At 45.8% G+C, this 26539-nt stretch overlaps 1 protein-coding gene across 1 annotated transcript; it reads right to left on the bottom strand.

Annotated features, from left to right (window-relative positions):
* Positions 1-2101: 2101 nt before the first annotated feature.
* On the bottom strand, positions 2102-26507 carry LOC115324471 (carboxypeptidase A2). The gene is made up of 10 exons (XM_029985121.4): positions 26351-26507; positions 25481-25617; positions 13202-13313; positions 12478-12576; positions 11499-11597; positions 8099-8209; positions 6501-6600; positions 5719-5921; positions 5165-5249; positions 2102-2364 (listed from the first exon to the last, which is right to left on the bottom strand). Exons 2-10 carry the CDS (start codon positions 25528-25530, stop codon positions 2198-2200), a joined length of 1026 nt encoding a protein of 341 aa, XP_029840981.4. The 5' UTR covers positions 25531-25617; positions 26351-26507; the 3' UTR covers positions 2102-2197.
* Positions 26508-26539: the final 32 nt, after the last annotated feature.

The following is a 26539-nucleotide window of genomic DNA, read 5'->3' as shown; positions in this document are numbered from 1 at the left end:
CAAGCATGCATGCGGCTCTGGCGGGCACGTCGCCGAGTCTACTCACCCGTACTCCAGCCTGCGCAGTACTGATGGCTGCGCTGTACGCCATGTTTGAATTCATTCTTTTTTCACCGGTGAGACGACGCCGACTGGGATACAACGAGCCTCCCCTTTCCGGATGGAACATGGACCTCCTGCCGCCCACTTGGGGAAAAATCGTTCCTGCCACCCCCCGCCTGTGTAGCCGCGTAGCCCCGGCAGAAACACAGCTGAGCAGCGCGAACGCGACGTCCGCTGCATCCCTGGCGGATGCTTAGCGAAGCAGCCAGGAGAAAGAATCGATTGGCGCCCTCGGTTGCCAGATGTGGCGCGATTCGTGTGGTTTGAAACTTGCGGGCGCGGAAAGGCGAAACTTGTGAGCCTGTGAGAGATGCTGTGAGACCTGTACACCGGCCATAGATTACACATTCTGTTTTAAATTCCGGAGGGTCCTTCGCACTTGAGTATGCTAACGTTATTTGAGTACTGTTGGCGGACGTCGTTTTGTTCATGACTACAGTGGGGGTTCTAAATTCCCTTGTACGACACACGAAACAACCAAACTTCACAGTGGCGATGATACATAAGTTGAGTTACTGAAAAACCACGAAAACCGCTTTACCTACGGCTACGGCCACGCCAATCTGCCAGTAGCTGTAAGCAACGCCAGAGGCGCTGCGAACACGAGCGCGGGTCCCCGCAGCGCGCGCAGACTTGACGAAGAGCATGGTGAGTGACACAGAGTAAATGGGTAACCACAGAGACCGCATAAAATTTTATAACAGAGCTGACAGAGCATCGACCACAGTAGCCTCGACAGTGCTCGTGGGCTCGTGGCGACCCATCGTTGTGGCGACCTCACCTCCAGACAGGAAGCGGCGGAAACGCCGGAGCCAAAAAAATATATTCGGACATGGTAGCAGAATTTTCCGCCAGTCGTCACTAGTATACCGAGGCTTCTGTACCGACCGCGCGGGACGACTTTGCGCCCTGCAGTACCTCTCGGATGCACACCCCGCCGGGGAAAACCAGGGGAAACCACGTGACGCTTCATTTTCCGCAGGGTGGTGGGAAGGAGTGGGTGAGGTGGGCGTACATAGGAGTCTTTTGTTGTTGTTTTCCTCTTTCTTACTTTGGTGCGGCATTATCTTGCGCAAACTCTGGGGCTTCGTTTTCGTCGTTCCCTCTGGGTGTGTGTGCTCCCCCCCCCCCTCCCTTCCACCCCCTCCTCCCCCCGGAGTGGGTGGAAAAAATAACGGCCGAAGAAGAGAGAGGAGGCGGACGAGGCGAACGGGCGCTCCGGCGGGGGGTGGAGGGTGACGCTCGCTTCGAAGGGCGCGTAGTAGCACTTGTACCTTTACATCGTGGGTGGCAGAAACGACAGGGATAAAAAGAAGCCGGGAGGGGCAGGCGAGCCGCCGGGGGTGGGGAGGGGGTTCGGATGACGAAGAAGGTGTACAAACCAACCCGTGAAAGTGACAGCGGGGCAGAACCAGAATTCGCGAAGGCCTTGGCAAACCTTGCTTGAGGCGTGGCGAGCCAAGTCTCCAGCTTTCAGCTTCTTTACGACGTTCGCGGAATGTGCTGTACAGCAATAACACTCTAAGCATTAAAAATATATATCTTCCGAAAAAAAAACATCAATAAATAAATTGAGTCTGATAGTCCTCTTGACCAGCTACTATGCAGAGCGGAAAAGAGAATGTTAGGATGCTTATTCAAAATTGGTATTAGCATCAAACTCTCCACAACCTTCATTTATTGTCTTTCATTCTTTCTTTCGCTGAAAACAAAAAAAAAAAAAAACTTTTTTTTTGGTTGGCAATTGTTTTTGTTTTTATTTACTTGAACGTCAACCGTGTGCTGTTTCTTTTTTTTTTTTTTTTAATTTTACATGATACTCGGAAAGATATCTTGTTTGTACATGGCGAGCAGTAAAGCCGGGGTCACACTGCTCATACATGATACAAAAAACAGTCTGCAAACACGAGTCACCGAAATATCCATGATTCGAGTGCCGCGTGCCAAGTTTTCTTCTTGAATTCATGGTCACACAGCATTCGAAGCACGGATCTCGCGGTGACTCGCGTTCGAATCTCTATGCAGACTGTCTCTTGTATGATGTACGAACAGTGTGACCCCGGCTGAACAGTTCCTTCCAGCTCTCCGGAGCTCTTCACTGAACGACGGCGAGCACTCCTGTCCACACCTGCTTCGAAGTGCGCGCGATCTCGCTCTGGCTGAGCAAGAAGCCAACTTTCTCGCCAGAAACTTCCACCGTGAAGCTCATCCGGATAGACTTCTTCACGTACATCCAGTCGATGGCCGTGCCTGGTGCCAGGTCTGAAAGTGTGGAATATAACAACTGAAAGCGTTTTCGTGTCATGAAACACGTCAACGTCAGATCGAGAGGGAGTTTTAATAGATCGTTCCCATACCTCTGACAACGATACGATGTATGCGTAAAGGCGGTGGCGGCGGAATAGCGGTTGTCGTTATCGGAGCGATCTACTAAAACTTTTTATGTTTCTCTCGTGGAAATGGAGCGTGCTGGTTAACTTACGGTGTTTGTGGAGAATAGGGAGTTTTCGTAGATCGTTTTCGCCGTCCCGCAAGGTCCTCCGCAACCCGCTACGATAGCGGGAACTCCACAGTCAAGGCTATCGGCGCGCAGGCGCAGTAGCAACTTCTTCGCTGCGTAACGCTTAGCGGAGGGGGGCAACGCGGTCTACGAAAACTCCCTAATAACATAGAGGACGAGTATGGGAGAATGGGAGGGGGCAGGCACGCAGCCAGGATTTTATTTCGGGGGGGCCATGACAAAATGCTGTATGAAGGGGAGGGGGGAGAGGAAGGTCCCAGCAAAATAAAAAATTTCGGGGGTGGGGGGGGGGGGGGGGGCGGGCCCCATGCCACCCCCCCCCCCCCCCTGGCTACGTGCCTGGGGGGGGGGGGGGGGTCAGTCTGTCTTGCACTGACGTTTTCCATGGTTCTGTCCAAGTTCGGTTCGCATGCGCGATTTTTCGCAAGACCAAGTGGGACGACTCTGTGCGGACATCATTGGGGAGTTTTCGTAGATTGTTCTGGCGTCTCCGCTACGCCTCCGCTACGTTGTCCGCTACGCCTCCGCAACTACTGCGCATGCGCCAATCTAGCGCAGGCCTTCCGGAGTTGCGGACGTGGTTGCGGAGGCGCCTTACGAAATAGCGAATCTTGAGATACGCTGGCCCTTTGATTGTGTGTCTTTTTATCTATCTTATTTTATTTATACATATATACGCGTATAAATAAAGAGCACAACGATGACGACGTTGAGAGGATGACACACCGGGCGATGGCGGTGCCTCAATCTGAGCGCTGGTGCCTCGGAGGCGGCAGCTTCTACCTTTGACTGGGCTACCTCCTTGGAGCCTGATGCTTCGACCGCAGTGGACCCCAGTCAGCAACAGCGCCATAGTGTTCCGGAAGCTCCTTCATGCACCGATCGAACGGCGCGCCAGATCCCCCAGCTCGCTTCTCCCCCCCCCCCCTCCCCTCCCCCTCCCCTCCCCTCCCCTCCCCTCCCCCCCCCCCCCCCCCAATTAACCCGCCTCCACGAAATCTGAACTTCTGGGAATCGGACTGCCATCCTCCCCAATACCAACAATCCATGTCGTCATCATTATGCATGTATATACTGATGACATTATCATGTTCACTAGACGCGGCACCGTGGTACTCCATGGTACAAGCTGGTGCCTTTCCGCGGAGCCGCGGCTCTCCAGAGCCAAATAAATAAAGTCTAAAGACTAAAGACAAAAATCTTTGCTGACAGTCAGTAGCGCCTTAAAAAAAAAAAAAAAAGAACAATAGTGTTTCCCCGTTTATAGAATACAACTTCCAAAGCTACACCATACCAGTGGCGCACATTAGTGAAATAACATAACAAAGCTTTGGCGGCTCCGAAAACATCAAGTACACATCCAGTATTTCACTCCAACTTAAACTGGACAATAAAAGTTGGTCCTCAAGAACGCTGTGCCGCTGCATCTTCGGGAATTGGCGGAGAACGCGTCCACGAACATAAAAGAGCGCGAGATGGCAAAGAGAGGATTGGCTTGGCCGAACTGAATCTGGCTTTAGACAAAGCGCGATAACCGCAAGCTGGCAAGATGTGCTACGAAGAATTTATCCAGAAAAAAAAATTAACATTCATAGTCGTAAACTAACCATGTGTTGTGTTCGAAAAGAGGCACTCTGATAAAACTAATATCTGGTTGCAGTAATAGTACGCCTTTAATGTTTTATATAGTGCTTTTTACGACCGCTAGTGGCGCTGTCATAATCGCAGTACCGTAGCCCGCAGAGAACGGTCTACGAAAGCCCTTTTTTGAGTCTCCGCTATGCCTCTGTTAGCGGGTCTCCTAGCGGGTAGCGGATAGCGTTGCGGAAAGGCCAAAACGATCTACGAAAACTCCCTAACAGCAAAAGCGTTCCCCTTCCGTGCACGCCAATGATGGTTCGGAGTCACGCTGGTGCTTTTGCGCAAAAATGCACCACATACGTAAAATGGCCTTCCGCACTACGTCTACTCTCATATATCTTCCCGTGTTTTGGCGCAGAGCTCAGCGATCACTTTTAATTTCCGCCATAGCTTCCCAGCTTTCACCGTTCGTCCCCTCAGCCTCGCTGGACAAGGACGTGCCCCGTACCACGACTAACCATGCGTCACATAACCCCCCCCCCCCTCCCCCCTTCCCACCGGGGTCGGTGTCCTAAATGTCCACTGCAATTAGCGCCTGCCGAAAAAAAAAAACACAAAAACTTGGCAAACCTTTTTTATGTCACTGCAGCTTCTAACAGCTCTGAATATATGCACATTTGTATTATTTCGATTATACCCGTAGCTGTATTGACCTACGTAAGAATACAAGATGAGCAATGGTCTATACAGTATCGCTGAAGAGTTTCAAGCAACGCTACTCAATGACACGAGACGGCACTACAGTTAGTTCACAAACGCGTTGGTTCATCGTAAGCTTGCGAGACTGGAGGTTCGCTAAAGTCGCCAATAAAATGTTCTCGACCTGTCTGCGAGTAGCGTTGACTGCTCGCTCCAATGGGTCTTAGAAAGAGGACGTCATGTAATTGCGCATATACTCACACAGCATTGAAGACACAGGGCCAGCTTTGTATGTCTCCCCACTGAGCGTTTTAATAGCCCGGACTGCGCGGGTGGCCCTCGCCATCTGGAACCAGAGATAATCGCAATTTTACGCCGTCCAGAGCCAAAATGGCGACAGCTGCGCGTGCCCCGTTGAAGGCAAGCTATCCTCGAGTCAATGTACTGCCCAAGGTTGTACTGCGCGAGATAGTCGAGATACAAAGTTTAACGACCTCTTCTCAAAGTACAGTGAAGGACTCGGAGAAGAGCCGATACATGAGCGAGCATTTCACCTTTCGGTCCAAACAATGCCTCCCCCCCACCAACCCCAATCGAACGAGTGTTCACACAGTGAAAGCACGTAGCTTCCCTCAATCTGACAATTCAGAGAACGGTATAAACATTCCTTCCAACTCGAACTCAGATTGCTTTCAATGTCTCACCAGATCAGGTCGCATCGAACTCGTAACAATTAGAACGACAATGAAAAAGCTCCGGGTCCGAAAGAGCCCAATCAAAACGAGAGCCCCGCCGCCAACAAAAGGTTACGCTACCAGTTCGTCGTAGTCCGGGGGCCTCTCCACCCGGAAGCTGTATGGAATGAGCCAGAGATCTCCGAAGGCGTGCAGGCTGAAGTAGAACGCAATACGGTTCCGAAGCTCCGCGACGAGCTCCCGAAAAGCGTGCGTTTCGGGCTCGGAGAAGGGGGCTTTGCCGCAGAACGTCTCCTTGCAGGGGTCTGCTTCATCCTGGCCGCCTTCACGAAAACACGGAGTCACGTACGTAACAATTGTGACACTTAATTCACTCGCGCAAAACTTCTCATAACGACAGACATATCGCGCTACGTCCGCCGTAAAAAAAGAAAAGAAAAAAAGGGGGAAAAAAAGGGGGGGGGGGGGGGTGTTCATTGTGTTTTCTGGTTAAATAGCGGCGTTTTGGTTAACTAGGATGTTATATATATGCGAAAAAATCGTAAATGAGTGAGGTTATAATCATAAAGTTTGTACACATCCCATGACTGACATTTCTGTTAAATTAAAAGCATAGCAAGGAAACACCCCGCAACCCGTACAGGTTTCGTTGGAGAGCTAACAGATAGCAACAATGTATCGCGACAGGTTAAAAACAAAAAAAAAAAAAAACAAAAAAAAAAAAAAAAACGAAGGGTCAAGCGGTTATTACATTGGTTATTACATCGCAAACAAAATAAAAATATTAGTTCGACCTACTCGTATGTGCTTCAAACAAATCAACGATCGCTTAAACTCCTCGCCGATGCAACACAGCGCCTTGCTAATGTTTAGACGTGCGATAGTGAGCGTGGTTCACTTACTGCAAAATGAAACGTCGAAATTTCTATTTAAGTCCGTGCCCGCACATCGAGTTCCGTTGAAACTGTACTGGAGCGATCGATTCTTCCTCCAGAGTCGGTTCTAAAGCACGGGAAAAAGTATCAGTCAAGTCCGTTTGTAAATACAAGAATAAAAATGAAAACGGAAAGGAATGTAAACGCCGGGTAATCATTCGAGCAGAACTAAAAATCATAAAACGTTTCGGGACTGAAGCCTCTTCCTCAGTCACTGGAAGAAGAGCCCTGAAACGTTTCTCCTGCTCGATTAACCGGACTCCACAGGAATTACAAAGTCTCTTGACTACGCGCGTTGTAATTTTCACAAAGGCGTGATTAGGGTATTGAGTCATTGACTTACGTTATTGTTACCCTTTCAGTGTAAATATTCATCCAAACACGAAGAAAGAAAAATGAACGGCGTTATTTTTCACTGATTGTGGGCGCCCGCTGGCGCAATATATATATTTCTCGCTGAATTAAGAAACTATACTTCGTCTCACCCTACGATGGACTAAAGGCAAAGGCTACGGACCACCAGATCCAATCACGAGCCACTTAGAAAATGCCTGGCATTCGGCTTGAATGTACGTGTCGGTGCCCGCGTCTAATTGGGATGGGCAGACAGTGGTTCGAAACGAAGAGCACTGAGTGACTCACCAGTTTTACATCGCAAGGAAAGCCACAACATACAGGCTCTTTGCAGTGCCTAAGCTACAGAAATGATGCAGCACTTTTTTGTTTGGAGCATTATTCGTCCACGCCTAATCAATGTAAAGCATGTCATAGTTTAACGTGTAATGTGATTGCACCTGGCAGTCTGTGGCTTTGACCTTTAGTCCACCGTAGGATAAGACATTTGCGATTGAGTACGATCGACTGCGTTGCGACTCCTTGGGTTCCGCGGACCACTGCTGCCGAGCCATCTCGTCGTATAAGGTTGAGGTTTGGTTCCATCACTAACACCAATCCGCGGCGGAACCAAATAATTCTAGACTTTCTCTTCCCTTGTCTCATCGAAATGCGTCACCAGAGCAGCCCTCAGTGCCGTTTTAATGTATGTTACAATAAATAAAAATATTAACTACAACTTTTTTTTTTCTCATCTAGTTACTTGCGCGCCATTTGTGAAAATTACAACGTGCGCACCCGGGTCCTTTCCAGGCAGTCAAATGCGGCATAAGCTTTTTTTTTTTTTTTTTTTTTTTTACACAGCAACGATTGTTATGTGAAGAGGACCGCGGGTACATATTGTTCGTTAATGTCCGAGCGCTGCCAACGATGGCCACCCCCACTTTTGGCAACGCCGGTGTTCGTTGATGTGACCGATGAGGCTGTCCTGTGGTAGTAGGCGCGCGGTTTCATATGCTACATATATTTAAATTCAGATCCAGTTGAACGCATTGCGCAAAAGAGCGGAGGTATATAATATGGCTCTCGTGCATTAAAAACTTTTTTTGTTTTTTTTAGTGTGGAAGAGGGAAGCAGTTTCATAGTTCCATGCAACGTGCACTGAGAGTGCGATGTTCGCACTCGCGGCCCAAGTATCTCACGCTCACCGACGTGACAAATTTAAAGCGTACCTTTTTTCGAGAAAACTCATATCCGTCTGGGTTGAGGCAGGGAATCACCCACCACTCGTAAGAATTCACTATGGACGAGATGTTGGATCCAGGAGCCTCAGCACCAATGAGCTAGAACGAACAGGTATCGTCATCCATCAAAAGAACGCGTCTTGCACAAACGTCCCCTATACTCTGTTTCATACTTACTGTGCAACGCTGTCAAAGCTACTGGCGCGAGCATGGGGCTTGGTCTCGTTGATCATTTGCATGCGTACTCGCGCAAACAAAACCATAGATGAAGCCACGCGCTCGCGCCAGTAGCTTTGACAGCGTTGCACAGTAAGTATGAAACAGAGTATAGAATTGCTGTATCTTGTTGCGTATTTCTATTCGGTGCAATATACTATATGTACTTTGTTTCATCTTTAATTAAGTCCAGACACAGCCGACACGCTACGAGCTGATGGAACCGAGCAGACAGCGTCAAAAGCGCATTATATGGTGTTCCTCGTGTTTCTGTAGGTGTTCGATCATCGCTTAAAGGATTGTAAACAAAAAAGTCCCAGTGACTTGCGCTTTCGACGCTATTTGATTGGTGCCATTAGCTCGTAGCCTTGGCTGCGTCTGGACTTAAAACGAAGTATAGTGGCCATTTCGATATGGCCACATTTGAGCACGAGTGTGTAACGTGTTAACAAAAATGTACCTTAGGTACATGTTCGAAGTCACTATTATACGACCCTCCGCACTGGACGTTTTCGAATGCCATTTTAAAACGCTCGGGCACGATACCACAACAGGCATTTTGTCGGCGCTTTTGCGACCGTCTCAGCGGGCGTTTCTGGGGCAAGCGGACGCCTATGGGTCAATTAATTGCACGCTAGCACGATTCACATTAAATTTTTTCGCTTCGGGGGGTGGTTCAGGCCTGTTGAAGATCGCTGATGTATATAGTAAGCCCCCAAAGTTTACGTGATTATTTTTTCCCCTTTTTTTTATTTGATAATTTAAGTATTAATTTCAAAATGTCTACACTTTCGGAGCAGGATTATTATTATTATTATTATTATTATTATTCTTTCTGCCACTGCCGACATTTTTTAAAGCCTTCAACTGCCGAATTTCCGCTCACTTTTTATTGAGACCGTCCTCCTTCGTAATTTTTGGAGCAGTGATTTCAAGACACCACTACATTCGTCCCGCACATTACGCAGCTCTCCTCGTTTTGTAGTGCCACGTTGTTGCACCCGGTATGGTAAATGCTCGCGCGAATCTTATGTGCCACGTGTCTTCAACGCCCTCCCGGACTATATTTATGATATCACATCACTGAAAACTCTAAAAAAATAACTCAAGTGTCTTAACCTTGATAGTATTTAGTGCCTGCTCCGTGTGCGTTTATGACAATCCTGATGGTGCTGGTTGCTATAGCTACCACAGATTCGAAATGTTTCCTCTTCTTTTTCTAGTTCATTTTTCGGTCTCCGTGCATTGTGTTACACTTTATTTGGGACTTGCGTCTGTAAGTGTTAATTCTATTTACGTTGTTACATAATATGTACATTGCTTTCGTATGCTGTATTTTTTTTCGTAATTAGTAGTCTATGCTACAATCGGGAAAGGGGGAGGGGGGGGGGGGAGGGGGTTGGGGCGGGGAAGGGGGGTGGGGAAAGTTTTATTATCTTTCAGTTCTCATTTTGAAGGCCTTTACCTTATCACTTAAAGGGCAACTCCGCTTCTTTTCCAGTAGTGCAAAACTATACAGTTCCCTTTGTTATCATCTACAAAACCCCCATGGCAAATATTACGACGGAATTCCGCCTAGAAGTTCATCAAAATCGCTGTCAAAGTTTGACAAGCACGAATCCGCTGGTTTTGGATGAGACGTGCGGGCCAGACAACACTGCCCGGCTGCATTTCCGCTTCCTCCAAATTCCTTCTCCCGGCACGTCCGCGACGTCATCAAGCATGTACAGCTTTTTTTTTTTTTTTTTTTTTTCAATTTTGTTTTCTTTTTCGGGGAGAGCACGGGTGGTGCCTGCGCCGTAAAAGACGTGAGTGACGTGCTCGGCCGGCCCGACGCTCGACTATTGATACTACTGATAAGCCGATCGCCTCGTTGAGCGCGGCTTGTGTTACATCGCATACTTTTGAACACCAAGTAAAAGGAGGAGAGCTTTTGTAAGAATTTTGAGTGGTAGGTTAATCTTCTATAATCTTCTGGGAGGAGAATAGCGACGCCTGTGCTAATCCAGGAGGCACAAAGGAGGATCCTGATAAGAGGGGAGCTCCTTCTTCCCCTTGTATATCACGTGGGTGTACATGCTTAGTGATGCCGAATATACAATGTTGTCCGGCTTTGCCACCGTTTCGGTTTCGGATTGTGATCATGGCTAGAGTAAAATTACAGGAAAAATATTTTATTTTTTGCGAAACAAACGATTGGGGATTGTTTTTGAGGGCTTCAAAAAGCAAAATCGGCCACTATCTCAAAATTTTTTAAAATTAAGCGGAGTTGCCCTTTAAGTGGACTTTTCTAATTTTTTTTAGGGTGTCATCCCACAAGCCCTTCGCTGGCTTTGATGTGCCCGCAAACATATCCCTCTTTAATAGTCCCACTGAGTCAATAAAATGTATGTATGTATGTATGTATGCATGTATGTATGTATGTATGTATGTATTATTGTTATTATCATTATTATTATTATTATCCTTTCGCCCATCAAAAGTACAAAAAAAAGTGCCGCTAAAATTGTAGCAAAAGAACCGAGGACACGCGAAAGTCGCAGTTCAGTCATTTGCATTGTCATCGATATTTCAAGACAACTTCAGAAAGTGCAACTAATACAAGAACGTTGCTTTTGGTGATTACGCGAAGTATAAAAGGGGGACGTAAGAGAAAAGAAATGAATCGATATAAAATTAAACAACAACCTTAATGTTGCGCGGTAAGTCTTACTGAAGGACTAATGAAATAATGCATACACATGGCGAGGACTGAGACTGCGTTAAGTCATGGGAAAAGGGAAGGATGAATTCAGTTGACCTCGTCGCACGCGTAATCGCAGCTATTGTTAGCGACGTTCAGAACAAGCAAATAAATAAGCCTCAAGTTGAAGACTGATCAAATGGACCTTTTTCACATAAAGACGACACCAAGTGGCTAAAACTCCAACTACGGTTGGTGGATGGAACGGGAGCTGCGAAACCTTTCCTGCCTTCTCTGCGGCAGATTCGAGTCACGGAAGAGACAGGAGAGGTAGTGCAACCATTCTTCCGATGCCTACCGAAGTTCAAGCTTTCGCCGCTGCGAGGGGAAGGCCTGCACATGTGCAGAACCGTCCTTGAAAAAGGCACATTGAGCAGCAGGCTATACGTCTAGTAATGAGTGGTAGAGAAACACAAACGGTGTACACACCTCGTTGATGATGTACATACAGGCCGATATGGTCACCCACTCCCTGGCATGGATTCCGCAGTCAATGAGAATGACGGGAAGCGCTTGTCTTCTAGCGACCTGCATGCATCACGGACAAGCACAAGACACGTATACGTTTTTGTAAGTCGTAAGAGTTCCTCCACCGGAAAACAGCCAGGCATATGGGAGGGCAGGCATTATGGTGCTATAGTCTACAATTATCCCGCAGTGTTCGATACAAACAAATAAAAACGCATTATTATTATTTTTTTAAAGCATGAAATGCTTTTAAACGCTACCCCCAATCCCAAAATTTTGTCCGTCCGTCCGTCCGCCCGTCGGTACATGTCCCGCGAAATTAAGCGGGGAAATTGATGTCACGTGACCTGCACACGAATTCAGTTTCCCCGCTAAATTTGGCGGGGAAACTGCAAATAGTAAACAGAGGGGGGAGAGATGGATTATTAAATTTTATTACATCACACATCAAACTTAGGGAAAGAGAAAGGGAAAGAGATCTGGCGAAGAAGTGGGCCAGGAGCCCCGCTCCTGGCCCAATTTTGTTTTTGTTCAGTCCACCAAAAAAAAAAAAAAAAAAAAAACTTAGCAACCATGTTTATTTTCTAAGTCAAAATAAAAATTGTGGCCAAGCTTTTTTTTTTTTTTTATGGCATGTTTGGCGATTTTAATATGAAAATTGAGCGAACACCGTCAAGGAGCGGTTCTCATTTCTGGAGCTGAAATTACCAATGGATGCCTTAAATAAGATGCCACGAGCCTATTCTCGCGCACTGAAAGGGAGAAAGATTCTTCAACCAACCAAGTAATTGAGAATGCGTCATAAAAACAAACGGTTTCACGAGGCTCGTGATTCGCGGTGGTAGAAGCGTACAGTGCGCACGGTGCTCCTCCTTGGAAAGGAAATAATGAGCCATGCAATATCTGAAATGGTTGAGTATGTGTAGTGTCCGTGGCGTACCCTAACGGCGACGATATCGTTGTCGTCGTGAGTCTGTCCGATCGTCTGCAGCTGTACGAAACTGTGGGCCTTTGCGTACGCCGAGAGTGACCGCGTCACCTGGAAAGCAAGACTTGAGTCAAGCACTATCGCCGCCAGCGCTTCCGGGAGTCCCCCAGATAGACGCAATCGAAGCTGTTCTCATGGATACTTGACAAGTGGTCAAGTGCCGATCGCCGCGATACATTGGAGTACTGTAGAGTTAGGGGAATTAATACGAAGAAACAACGACAGTAACGCAAAGGGAGATCTGACTGAGGGAGCCTGCGTATTAGAGGCACATTTAAGGGGGAAGGGGAAGAGAAAGAGAGGCCGACCCCCCCCCCCCCCCCCCCCCCCCCCCAATCAGCCCCCAAGGGCAACATTTCTTTTTTGGGGGGGGGGGGGGGGGGGGGGAGGAAATGCTGAGTTTTGGGTGAAATGACAAACGTATTAGGCCAACAAAATAGATCTAAGTAACGTCTCTTGACGTCAAAACTCTCTGCAGACCCCCCCCCCCCCCCCCGCCCCCCCAAGGCTGACCCATACATCCAAACGAAAGCCAGCATGCTCCTCGGCAAGGGGCATGCATGTCACTTTCATTTCACCGTAAGTAGGCTCTCGAGATTTTCCGTCTTTGTCCTCTTCCCCATAAAAGCGTGCATCTCTCAAGTGACGCCAAGTAAAGGCAGTTAAAACCGCTCACCGCTTTGTAGCTGTGATACTTAGAAAAGTCAAATAACTCCTCCGATGACGGTTCCTGGGAGGAATCGACTTGTTCATCGGGAACCATGAGGTGCTTCTCCGCATTGATCAGGCTGCCGACGAAGCACAGGAACTATAGTGTGTTGCAGGTTAAGAAGGTAGGGCGAAAGAAAGGAAGGTGAGGGAGGAGGAAGCGGACGCAACGCTGGCGAGGGGAGGGGGTTTCTTTTTCCCATGCCAGCGTTGCGTACATTTCTTCCTCTCCCACCTTCTTTTCCCTCGCCCTACCTTCTTGATTTGTCACCGACTATAGTGTAAAGCTTCTTTTTTTTCTCTCTCTCTATCTCTCTTTCTTTCTCTTTCAGAACCTAGTAAAATGTTTAAAGGCCAACGTACACTTCGCGCTTTCCACTTTTGCCTGCCTCCTCCTCTTCTATAACCTCTCCACTTTTTACATTGTTGATGGGTCATTTCATGTCAAACGTCCCAGACGCTGCGCTCGACCATTTCCGACTTTTAAAAGAAAATCCATGACTTTTTACCCCAAGGTGCTAAACCGTTTCCTAAAGCAATTTCGCCGAAAAAAAAAAAAAAATGGCGTGAGCGTGGTTTTAAATTTTAAAATGGGCATAGAACTAGGCATCATTCAATAATTTAGTAAAAATCTGATTTTTTTTTTCGAAACGCTTCACAATTTATTTTATGCAATTTTAACAGCATTGTGCTTGCTATGTTGTCATGACTATGCAAATTTTATTGTTAAAATATTTTTAATTCAACAAAAAGCACAAAAATTAGCACTTTTCTAAAATTGTTTGCTGAATTATTACTTTTAGCCTGACAATTATAACTTTTTTTTTCTATTAGAAGCCCTGTAGATGTATTACAAGTAAAGAACATTTTTACATCCATACAACAAAATACTTAAAGGGGTCATGAAACGCTTTTCCAACTTTTTCCTGTTTAGCTTTCCTCCTCAACTCATAAATCGCGCATTCCACCAAACAGTTAAAGAAGAAGAAAAAGGGGAGTCCCCTCTTGCTCGCACTCTCGTTTGCGTAATCCCGGACACATCCATTCTCCCCCTAGAAGATTAGCCCGTCGCTCAAAATTCAGACAAAAGTTGCTTTCCCCACCCCGTTCATTCCGAAGCTGACAGTGCTGTTGAAGCTACGTGCTCGTTGGGCCAGCCACACTTGCCACGTGAGCGTGGCAAATGTGGCTGCAGAGAATGAAGTCAGGTGACGAAAGGGAGGCGGCTGATTGGTCCGGCAAGCGCGTAGCTTCCACCACAATGTCAGCTTAAAGGTGAAGGGAATAAGTGAGGTCCGCTTGCGTGTGACGTCAGTTTGGACCCGATGACGCGCTTTTGGGACCGCGGATGTATCATAATGAAAAGGCAGAGAGGTTGCGAAGGGGAGGAGGTACGAAATAGTCCGCTCTGTTTTCAAATTTTCGCACTGAAAGTCAGGCTTTTGACTTTCTACCTTTTTTCTTTTGGTCCACTGAACGATGTGCTATTAGTAAAATCCCAATCTGAAATGATTTATCCCAACCCAAAAATCGTTTCATGGGCCCTTTAAGGCTGCGGTCCCACGGCAGCCATCTTGGACAAGGCATTAGTTCAACCAATAGATGGCGACATGCACCCGTGGGGTGGCTGAAATATTGGTTCACGGTGGGATGGCTCGAGCACCATCACGTTCCCATCGTGGCCTTTCTCGCGTCGCTGCCAGCTGTGCTCAGCTGGCTCAATAGCGTGGCCCAGCCAACTCATGTATGCGAGAATGTCAGGCTGATATAGGGACATGCGGTTCGGCTTTTGCACAGGCTTTCGCAATAAACCTTACCAAGAATACTGTACCAAGAAATAATCAATTGTTGATTGACGTGTCAACTTATTCTGTCAATGAAAAACTCTTCTGCAGGAATGCACGCTCAGTAGGCTCAATCTTCCAAGACACCAGTGGAAGCGGACGTCTAATAAACTGCTTCGCGATTTACGGTATTTACCTCGCCTTTATAATGACGATTGAAAAGTGACGTCACGAAATATTGTGTTTCACGGGATCCGGAAGATGTTGTAAAGGTTGTTACATTATAGTTCCCAGAAAACAAACGCCGTTGCAATATTTTCGGAAGTACCGACACACATTATGTTGTAAGTACAGCTTAGGAGGATTATGATGAAAACCATCAGAAGAAATAGGAAGACGTTTATTTGCAATGAAGACGCTATGATTGAGCGGCGTTTAGTGACGGCAAGTGATGAGCGTTCGGGAATTTATAAGTTCACATGATTGCTAACTATAGACATGCGGACAATGAAGACTTGTTTTGTCGGGAAATGGAGTTGCGGTGATGACCTCATATTGGACGACTCGTGGCAAACGAACAAGCAAGTTTCATCTTAGCAAATGGTAAGCGTCAAGTGTCAAGCACAGCACGTTGCTACCGACGTTGTTGACGTTTCGAGCACTTACCGCTTTCGACAAAAGTGTTGGCACCTGGGCTAACTTTGCGGAAAGACTCAAAGCCTTCCTCGAGTCCAGCGCCATCATGAACAGTAACTGAAAACGATCCACTATTCAGTCGGTGGGTGGCGAAACGTATCCGCATCTGCGGAGTCATTGTCGACGCGTACTCTAAGTGGTTGGAAGTTTACACGATGCCTGCCACGACGTCCAAACGCGTCACTGACGTTCTACGCTCTCTTTTCCCCACTTTTGGCCTAGCGAAAATATTTTTTCTCTGATAACGCACCGAATCTTCTTTAAAATAAAATAAACAAGTTTTTGAGAAAAATAAAAAACGGCATCAGGCACCACATTAGTGCACCATACCATTCTGCAACTAGCGGTCAAGCAGAAGAGATGGTGTGTGAAACGAAGAAAGCCCTCTTGAAGCTTACGGAAGAAGTAGTTCAGTAAAGAATCGCCAGTTTCTTGTTCTGGCAGCACGCGACGGTCTCCATCTTCCACGAGAAAAACACCCCCGAAGCAATGTTCGGCGGATGAAGAGCCACACCCCTCGATATCATGGTACTATTGCCTACGAACGAAGATCGAGAGATTCGCAGATCGGAAGTAATGGCAGTTTATTCGATCGGACAACTCGTCTACTTGAGGAATTTCAGCGGAAGTCCGGCCTTCCATGTAAAACTTGAGTAGAAAAGGCTCTATGTTGTTTGGCCACTTGGTGTCGTCCCTCTGAATACGTTGGATATCAATGCCCTTGAGTGTAAATATAACGAAATCACAAAAATCTCTTTGTGTATTATGTAACTGCCCTTGTATTTTGTGGCAGAAGCTATGGTAGTGATTTGAACCTTTCACACACGGCTCCTTTTTTTTATTTTTCGCCTCATACTCGTTTGCGGTTTTGGTAGGCTATAAGAATCTTTAGGAACGGGGACACTTTACATCAACGAGGCCATTTCTTCCAAGCAGTTAATCAGGGGATGCTGCTAGAAATCTGTCCTTCATATTAATGAATAAGCTGCATTTTCGCGCAGTCCAGTTTTCATGTTACACGTACAGTTGTAAAGCAGCATCCTCATTGATTCTACCATATTCTCTTGCGGGTAAAGAAAAGTCTTTGGGTACACGATACGTGAAACAAGTCTGGCACTGTACGTTGTGGATCGATACCCACTAATGTCGTCGTCCTTATAGAGCCTCATCATTTAATCATTACCTCGTCACCTCATTTTGCTCTTCATCAACAATAAGTACAATAGGCTACCGCCATATTACATTACATGAATTAAAAAAATGGAGTCGTTCAGTCCTTCATTATGTTTATTATTTATATAATGTTAATACGTTACATTACCTCAAGACGATCGACGTCCATCGTGGATCTTCAAATGTACCTGTTAATGAATTAGACGCACAATCACAAAGAACACAGCGTGCCACTTCTTTTCTTTGGATCGTCTTTTTGAAACCAGCACAAGCTGGCATTTTCCCTTCTAAGACGGTTAGAATGGTCACACATAAAACCCGCGTTTCTCCTACCCGGCCGCTTCCTCCTCTGATCCTGTGTAGTTGGTTATAACTAAATAAGCTATAATAATGGTGTAATTATTCATATTTAGTTTCAGTTTCAGTCAGGGGAAAGGAGGTTCGCGGGAACTAGAGCCGTTAAATGAGCTGCGCTTAGAGTATCGGCACTCCATTCCCCTACATTGTTGAGGGCGCCGCCATTTTGGTGCTTGTGCAGAGCAGACGCAACTGCCGATGGTCATGATTCAAAAGTGCGACTTCCTCAGCATTAGATTCGGTGTTAGGAGGCTCATGCAATATTGCTTTGCTTTGTCGCGAACTGTTTAAGCATTTGTGAAGGACGAAAAAGCGTTTCCTGTGATTTCAGATGAAGCTTCAGATAACTGGCAACCATGATTTTAAGCCACAATATGGTCAAGTATATACGTGTCGCTACTCTGAAGCGTAGCTAATTTAGTGGCACTAGCGGGAACAATGAGGAAGAGGCAGGCGTCAAAAGGTGGTGGCTTGTGGAGCCCACGGGGCTTGCGTCATGGCCCCTTCAGATATATTACAAGCTCCTTGAACAAGGGCATGAATAGTGTCATTAAATAAGCTACGCTTCAGAGTAACGACACTTGGGCATATTGTGGCTTAAAATCATGGTTCCCAGTTATCTGAAGCTTTATCTAAAATCACAGAAAACGCTTTTCCGTCCTCCACAAATGTTTAAACAGTCCGCGACATAGCAAAGCATTATTGCATCAGCTTCCTGACACGGTATTTAATGCTGAGGAAGTCGCACTTTTGAATCATGACGATCGGCAGTTGCGTTTGCTCTGCACAAGACCCAAAATGGCGGCGCCCACGACAATGTTGGGGAACGGAGTGCCGATACTCTAAGCGCAGCTCCTTTAGTGACTCTAGGCACGAAGTGAGCTCGGGTGTATTCTCCTTTTCATCTTCATTGTTTATCGATTTCAATCATATCGAATAATGAACACATTATATCACACTACGCTTGTGTAATTATTCATCTTAGATTTATTAACCTGACCCAGTACTTAAATGATTCATTTGTCGATAGTGAATCTTCTAACATATTTTCTAAATGTGAAGGTAAAAAGACACGGACACTGATGATGATACAGACGCCAACGCCACCCTCGAACATTTCTTGAACATTAGAAATCAGCAGTTTTGTCTGCCATCCGGCAGGTAGCGTAACAAGCCACCAAAACAGTTTTTAATTGTTTTTAAAATTAACTAAGCTCTACAACTATCAAGAAACCAAAGCAAGATCATTGTGAAAATCTAATACATCGCAATGTATATCTATTCCATACAATAAATGTTATTAGATGCCAATAAATCTGTTTGATGTCCATAAAAGATATGCGTCAAAAACAGGTAAGTTTGAAGGGCTCCTGGAGTGTTCAGACTTTGAAAATGGAAAAAAGCCATCGTCCATTTCTTGGGCAACCATTGTAGTTCTAAATGTTATAAAAGATTTTATCATAGTTTAATTATTTCCTCAGCGGCATTTGAAGCATCGTGACTCTAAGCATAAAAACGTGCTAGGTTTGATATAGAATATCTAAACAAAAAAATATTTACACAACATTAATTTTTTTCTGCATATTACCAATTATAAGCACTACATCTGTAGGTAATTTAATTTTCCTAGCGCATGTCATTAAAAACATATTTGTGCTGAAAAATTACAATTTTAGGGCAATATTTGGAGAGACGAACAAAACAAAGTAGTGCAAATAGCAAAAAAGTATATCGTTACATTCTGCTCTAACATCATCATAACAAAACAGTTCTATGGGAACCGTGTTATCTTTAATAGATTTTTCATGAAACATAAACCAGCGGAGCAAGTGAGGGTCCGCGCCATCATATTCGCAACGCAACAAATGCGCATGAGCAGTATAAACTAATACATACGTAATAACAAATGAAAGAGAATTGCATTGCCTTTCGAACGACATCAATCCCACAAAACAGTATTCAAAAGAAGATGAGTAATAATCTGACAAAAAGTACCCAAACTGCGACATTCAGTGGAACCGTGGCCTTAACAGAAAAAAAAAAAAAAAAAAAAAAAAAAAAATTCTAAATTTGTGAAAAAGTCCATTTTGCTGCCTAAAGAGCCGTTTATTATACCCTGAGGTGGTCAAGGTAAAAATACAAGAACTAACGAATTTAGAACAAGAGGTTATTGTCTTCAATTTACAAAACTCTAATCAAGTTAATTTTTTTTTTCTAGTGCGAGGAAAAAAAATGTTGAGGTTGAGCTCCCGCGTCGTAACCTGTCATTGCTTCTTAGCGCCTCTTCAGCGCACAGCACGCCACCTGACACGAGAGCTATGACGAGAGCTGCGAGTTGCTTTTCGCGAGTGTGATTTTCGCAGGGGGTCCTACGCATGCGCATTTTTTTACTTGGAATTGCCTTACGTATGCAGTCACTTTTTACGGCTAAAGACGCGCCGCGATTTGCCGCGGCCGCTTCTACTCGTCCGGCTGTAACGCAAACAATAGCGGATATGCATAGCGGGATCGTTGCGCCCATTGTACCGATGTCCGCTCTCCTCGCTCCGAAACTTGATGCATATTGGCATGGGCATCACCTGAGGGGGACTTCAATTCAGGAAACGCGATATCGACAGAGCGACATCCCTATACTGGCGTTTTAAAAGAAAAGGACCAACGGTAATTAAGGGCAGAAAGATCGGGAACCTGCCCAATAAAGTAATTGTTTTTTTAGTACAGTCTTTTATTGATGCATGAAGCAGGTCACTCGGCACAGGCAAGTCCATGGGGATGCTGATGAGGGTAAGCAGGAAATTGTGATTGTTTTATTTTCTAAACTAGGAGGATAGTTGTGTCGTGTTCACTCATCGCTAATTTGTCACCGTTCAATTCACGCCTTTTGCAAACCAACTAAACCGTAAAAAAGTTTTTAACCTGTATGCCGTTCGTCTTGTTATGTATAAGATACCTATCCGAGCAAGGTTGTAATAGTGCATTGATTTATCTGCAGTTGACCCGATTCACTTCTTGCCTGCCACTAAACCAGCACAAAAAAAGTTTTTAAAGTTAAATATACTGATTTGTACACAATACTGGCTTGTGTCATGAAAGACTTGACCTTTATGTGCTTGACTCGTGCGAGTAGGTAAGAGTGTTTTCTTTTATGTGCAGTTTGTACCATCAAAATTTCTGGTTGGTTTGCAAAAACTGAAGTTCCTCCGTGCTCTCTCGGTGCAAGTGGTTGCCACGAAATAACGCAGGCCAAAGGCGGTCCCTCATTGATGCTCAAGACCTGACGGGCATAGATCGATGGCTCCTTTCTCTTCGCTCAGGGGCCCTGAGCGAACAGGTAGGGGCCTTCCATCTGTGTCCGTCAGGGGACACATTAGCGATGAGTAAACACGACTCAACTATCCTGAACATGACACAAACCCCGAAACTGCAGGCAAAAAACGGCACGAACACTGAAAGGTCTCGACTATCCTCCTAGTTTAGAAAATAAAACAATCAGAATTTTCTACTTAGCCTCATCAGCATCCGCACGAACCACAGAATGACTTCATCTGCCGAGTGACCTGCTTCATACATCGATATGGCACCGTACTCTGGCAAAAAAACAAAAAAACAAAAAACAAAAAAATTGGGAGGGGGGAGAGAGATTTCCAATTACAGCTATACTCGGTTTCACCTTACGTCGGGACGCAGCGGACACTACGGAAGGCGTAGCACGTGCTACGCCTTCCGCGCGTCGCTGTGTCCCCTCTCCAGGGTCACGTGACACTCCCACGGCCTTAGATTAGCTCCGACGGCTTGTAGCATCCGCTGCGCTCGGACGTAAGGTGAAACGGAGTATAGTCAGTGGTCGTTTGAAACAAAACCCCTTGTGTTTCTGCCCTTTCTTAACGTCGGTCCTTTCCTTTCGAAACGCCAGTAGGGATCTCGCTCTATTGTTATCTCGTTACATCATAGGCTTAGCTCAACTTAAAAGATTGGAGCCCTTTGCTTCTTCTCCTGATCCGATGTGTCAGGTGTGCGAGGAAGAGAGGACCGTCCCCAAACTACACCACCAGTCAAAGAGAATATTCCTGGAAGTCTCTTCAGGTCCCTATTAGCTTACGTTGCTGGGGGTGGACTGGAACACTACATATGAGGATCACCACCTCCTCAACCATCATCTCATCGTCATACAGAAAAGAAGATGCCAGGTCTGGTGGCCATTGCATCGCTAGAGTGAAGACATATGCTTGGGAGAAGAGCGTGAGCAGATTTATTCTTGAGATGAGGCAAGCATGCAGCCTCGAAGAAGGAAGCCGGGTTGAAGATCGGTGGCTCGCAGTTGGGACTGGGACGGTACATTGCTCAGGAATGATAGGTATGTTTAGAAGAAGAGCGTCGAAAGATCTGCTGGTGTTGTCCCAGTGTTAGTTGTTTATTCTTTGTTAATTAAAGACATATATTTTCTGATCTCTGGTAATTTCTGTTTAATAAGCATTCCTTCGAACTCGAACTCCGTAATAGGAGAAGTTCCCGTCAGATGACGCCGACGCCATTAGGCATAGAGTTTCGGAGTGAGGAGAGCTGACATCGGTACAATGGGCGCAACGATCCCACTATGTAGAGGCGGCACGTACGGTTATCACACCCTACATCCGCTGTTCGCGTTGCAGCCGAAGCAGACGCAAGGCAATTGCAAGTAAAAAATGCACGTGCGTAGAAGCCCCTGCGAAAATCACACTCCCGACCAGCAATAGATCCTTTCCAAATTCACTGCCACCTGGTGACTCATGTGGCAGTTTAACTTTTGCCTTACTAATGGCGACAATGAACCTGTGGTCTGAATTATTTTATCGGACACCATCACCTTCGCATGTCAACGGCAAATGAGAAGGTGCGCTTCACTGTACGGTTCTTTCTCGATCCCTTTCAGTGTCGATAGGCACAAAGATGCAACCAGTCAGAAACAAGCGTCAACCCACATAGACGCCCTGATAAAGTTCGATACGTTAAGGGGCTTTGAAGCACCTTGATGGTACTAACAGATTGACTCGGCCCCTGTTAGAAACGAACGCTTCCTCAGATCTTGCACTCAATTTCTGCTTCGCATCGTGCTAGCGTCTTGAATGTATAGGCTTCGAATCATCTGCTTAGGAGCATCTTCAGCTACTTCCTTCATCAGTAAGCGGAAGGCCGCCATTAGTACGGCACATATGCCATCTTTCAGATGATGATAGTGATCAAAGTGGCCAGATTGAATTTCGGAAAGAGTATATTGCCTTGCGTGCGCGCAAAGCTGCTCAGCTTTCGTGTCAGGTGCCGTGTTGTGCGGTGAAGAGGCGCTAAGAAACAATGCCAGGTTGCGACGCGGGAGCTCAAATTCAATATTTTTTCTCGCTCTAGAAAAAAATAATTTTGATTTATTTTTTATTATTTTGCTTGGACCTTCTCAGGGCAAAATAAACGGCTGTTTAGGCAGCAAAACGGGCTTTATTACGAATTCAGAATTGTTTTCTGTTAAATATTTTGTTCTACGGCTTTAGACATTTTTCATTTGTAAAACATTTACAGGGCTTCCAATGGAAACAGTTATAAATGTCAGGCGCAAAGCGATAATTAAAAAAACGAACAGAAATCTGCTAGTTTGTGTGCATTTTGTTGAATTTTGTTGAAACTATTTTAGCAATTAAATTGGCATAATCATCACAATATAGCAAGCGCAATATGTTCACATTACATAAAATAAATTGTGAAGCGTTTAGAAGAAAGTCTGAAATTATTGAATGATGCCTAGTTTTATGGTCATTTTGAAAGTTCAAACCACTCTCACGCCATTAAAAAAAACAAAAAAAACATGCGAAAATATTTTAGGTAAAGGGTAAGGACCTCGGGGTAAAAAGCCATGCATTTTCTTTTAAAAATCGGAAATGGTCGAGCGCAGCGTCTGGTACGTTTGACATGGAATGAAAGACCCTACTCCAACTTGTCTCCCCTCGCAGCTTAGGAGAGGGGAGCGATAGCAGGACTGTCTTCCTTGCAGAAAACCGAGGTTGGTACGTCGGCCTTTAAAGGCCCGTTCACACACTTGCGGTTGACTCAGACTGACTGAGACAAGACCTGTTTTTAAGACTCTTAGGACGGCTTACAACCTGATGCGCAGCAATGCAGCCGGTCGTAAGCCGTCACAAAAGGCTTAAAAACCGGTCTTGTCTCAGTCGGTCGGAGGCAAGCGCGGGCCGGGCTTTAAGGCCCGTTCAGAAACTTGCGACACCTTAGAACTTAAAAATCGGCCTGGCCTCTCTCTGTCTTACTCGGTTGCATATGTGTGAACGAGCCTTTAAAATTTCTTAGGACAGGAGAACACACTGGCACGCTGACGCCATCTCTGCAGTGATCCTGGAACTGCATTTCACTGTACTCTGTTTGACCTTGTGTTGTACCGCAGGAAAGGCTACAAGCGCGAGCTCCTTGCTCTATAGGCACATCTCGGCGGCACAAGCTCTCGTGCACCAAGGGCAGCTGCCAATGCTATAAGCTCGCGCTTCTAGCCTTCGCTGCGGTACAACATAGGGTGAAACGGAATATAGAGCGCAGGTTTTGCAGGATTTCCGAGATCAAATGAGCGTACTACCCATGAGAAATGGCCGTTTATTACGTTGACAAAAGCTTTTTGAGCCAAGAGAGAAAGGATGATGCGCGAGAGAAATATAAAATATACGGGACAGCCGAGTTTCCACTGCTACCCAATAGATGGCGCCAGCGTGCACGGAACCCACACTCTAAAAAAAAGGGGTGTAGACGTTACACCCCTTGTCACATATACGACACCCCAAAACATCAGTTGGATGTACAGCGCACTGACGTTGTACCGACGCTACCAAATTTCACGGGCGGCATGATAGCCGAGTTGGGCAACTCATTAAAACAGTTAATGTAATTGGGACTGACTGCAAAAAAAGTTATCGAGGTTTTCTAAACTCAACTGCAAGACCTGTGTGTTTTTTTCCTGTAGACTTTGGTACGTACTTTAGCTGTTTAATATGTTATGTCGCACCGTCGTCAACCCTCTCGCAAAAGTTGGGGCAGCCAGTTCGACGTCAGCGCGCTGTACGTGCAACTGAAGTTTTGGGGTGTCGTATATGTGACAAGGGGTGTAACGTCTACACCCCCTTTTTTTAGAGTGCAGAGTTGCGCGTCTGGTTTCTACGTGCCGCCGCGCCGCTATTCGCCGAGATCCGATCACGTGAGGATCCGGATCAAATGCCGTGCAGGAAAGTAGACGTTGCACGCGCCCCGACAGTACGTTCACCTGCTTTTGAGCGCGCCGCGCGCCTTGAACGCGCGGCGCCGCTATTCGCCGAATTCAGTCACGTGAGGAGCAGGATCAACATGCCGTGCAGGAAAGACAGCGCTACGGGGATGAACGCGCAACTCTGGCTCCCGTAGCCGTAGGGAGCCTATACAGGAACTCTGCTCTGGTCGTAAGAGATATTAAGAGGTTGTGAGGCACTTGGTTTTAAGAAGTCGCAAGTGTGTGAACGGGCGTTTAAGGGTCCCAGCCAAGGTATAACTAAGAAGTGCACTGTGGACTAGCTGCAGAGGCAAATAGTATGCTTAATTTAATATCAAAATGAGTATTTCAGAGTTCTTTTCTTTCCTTCTCTCGCCGCCTTTCTTAATAAAACTTGCCAATCGCCGAGACGAAAAATAAACATCGTCCTTAATATATTTTTAATTATTATAATTTCATTGGGATTGAGGGCGTGCATAAAGTACAAAAATGTAATAAGGCATTGTTGTGGTGTTCTCGAACGTCAAACGGTCCAGATAACCGGGAAGCAAAATAGGACAGGAATCATATGAAACTCGGTGTTCCGGACTGAAATTGACGTTAGCTGTCAGAATAAGTCCGAACACGATCAATCTCATGTATGAAGCGTAAGATGTGTCAGTCTCCCTGACACGACAGAAGCATTGCTCCCCTTATGATCGGCAAAAGAATGGTACAAATGCTCCCCTCTTTGTTTCTTCGCTCGATAAACAAATATACAAAAACATATATTTTTAACCTCAACCAGTTTTTATGGCTGGTAATTTTTGTACATGATGTGATTTATTTCAATGCGCATCTTTTAAACTTAGCGACTACCAGTAAAACCGCGACATTCATCAAATACAGTGTCTGACACTCCCCGAACGACGTACACCCACACGCACGCAAAAACAACGACAAAAAAAACAAAAAAAAAAGACTGGCATACCTTTGCAGATTGTCTGTCTTGATGTGGTACTGCATTCCGGATGACTCCATAACACTGATAATTTCGTCGACACTCTCGGGTGGTACTTGGATCAAACCAGCGCGGCCCTCTACCAGTACGTTGTTCCAGAAATCCAACTGCAGGAAATAGAAACAACCTTAATGACGACGGCGTCTTCAAGCCGGTTACGTCACGAGCGCCAAAGGCGAAAGAAAGTTCGGCAAACTCTTCTTACATTCGGATTTCCATTCATGAGAAGATATGAACGAGGTCTTTCTGCTTGTTCGCTTCGCATTATTTTTTTTTTAGATCGGCGCAGCCTCGCAGGGACAAGTTCTTCACTTGAAAAAGGCTGGAGCAGAGCACTATGAGAAATTAGAAGTTGAACCAGCGAAGGTATCTCGTATAAGGCACTAGCTTAAATTTACCGAGGTCTCTAGATCCGCCGACGGACTTATACTTGGGCCACACGGGCAACTCGAATGCCATTCACAACGAATGACATTCGTGTGATCAACGAATCGGCTCGCGATCTGTCGCGCGTGGAACGCCCCACGCTCGGAGTGTCGCGCGCTGATTGGCCGATCGTTCAAATGTCATTCGTTGTAAATGGCATTCGAGTTGCCCGTGTGGCCCAAGTATTAGCCCTCCTTGGCTCACAAATGCCAGTCGAACCTCAGTTCAGAGCAGCGTTGCAAGAGGCACAAGCACAAGAATGGCTTTGCTTTGGAGAGTGTTTTCTTTGGGCGTGTAGAGCATGCATTGCTTTTCGACAGTGCTATTTTCGCCATCGAAAAGGTGCGAGGAATTACACCTTTAAATTTTATGTAAAAATACATATATGACACTTTTTTTTTTTTTTTTGCTTACCTCCAGAGAGTCTTTTAGATCTAAAAGAGTTTTCACGTGCAGCTTGCTTTGAGGCTGAACTAAAACAACGTGATGCCTGAAACACACACAAAAAAAGATGCATATATTGTAATCGTTTGTTTTATAGCCCCATACAAATTTCGCGCTAGAAAATGGAAGACAGAATGCAACTAGTCAATTAGTCAGAGC

This window comes from Ixodes scapularis, unplaced genomic scaffold (genome assembly GCF_016920785.2).
Source record: "Ixodes scapularis isolate PalLabHiFi unplaced genomic scaffold, ASM1692078v2 PGA_scaffold9__187_contigs__length_104089568, whole genome shotgun sequence".
NCBI lineage: Eukaryota > Metazoa > Arthropoda > Arachnida > Ixodida > Ixodidae > Ixodes > Ixodes scapularis.
Note: the sequence above shows the minus strand (reverse complement) of the source record. Positions and strands in the feature narration are given on the sequence as shown.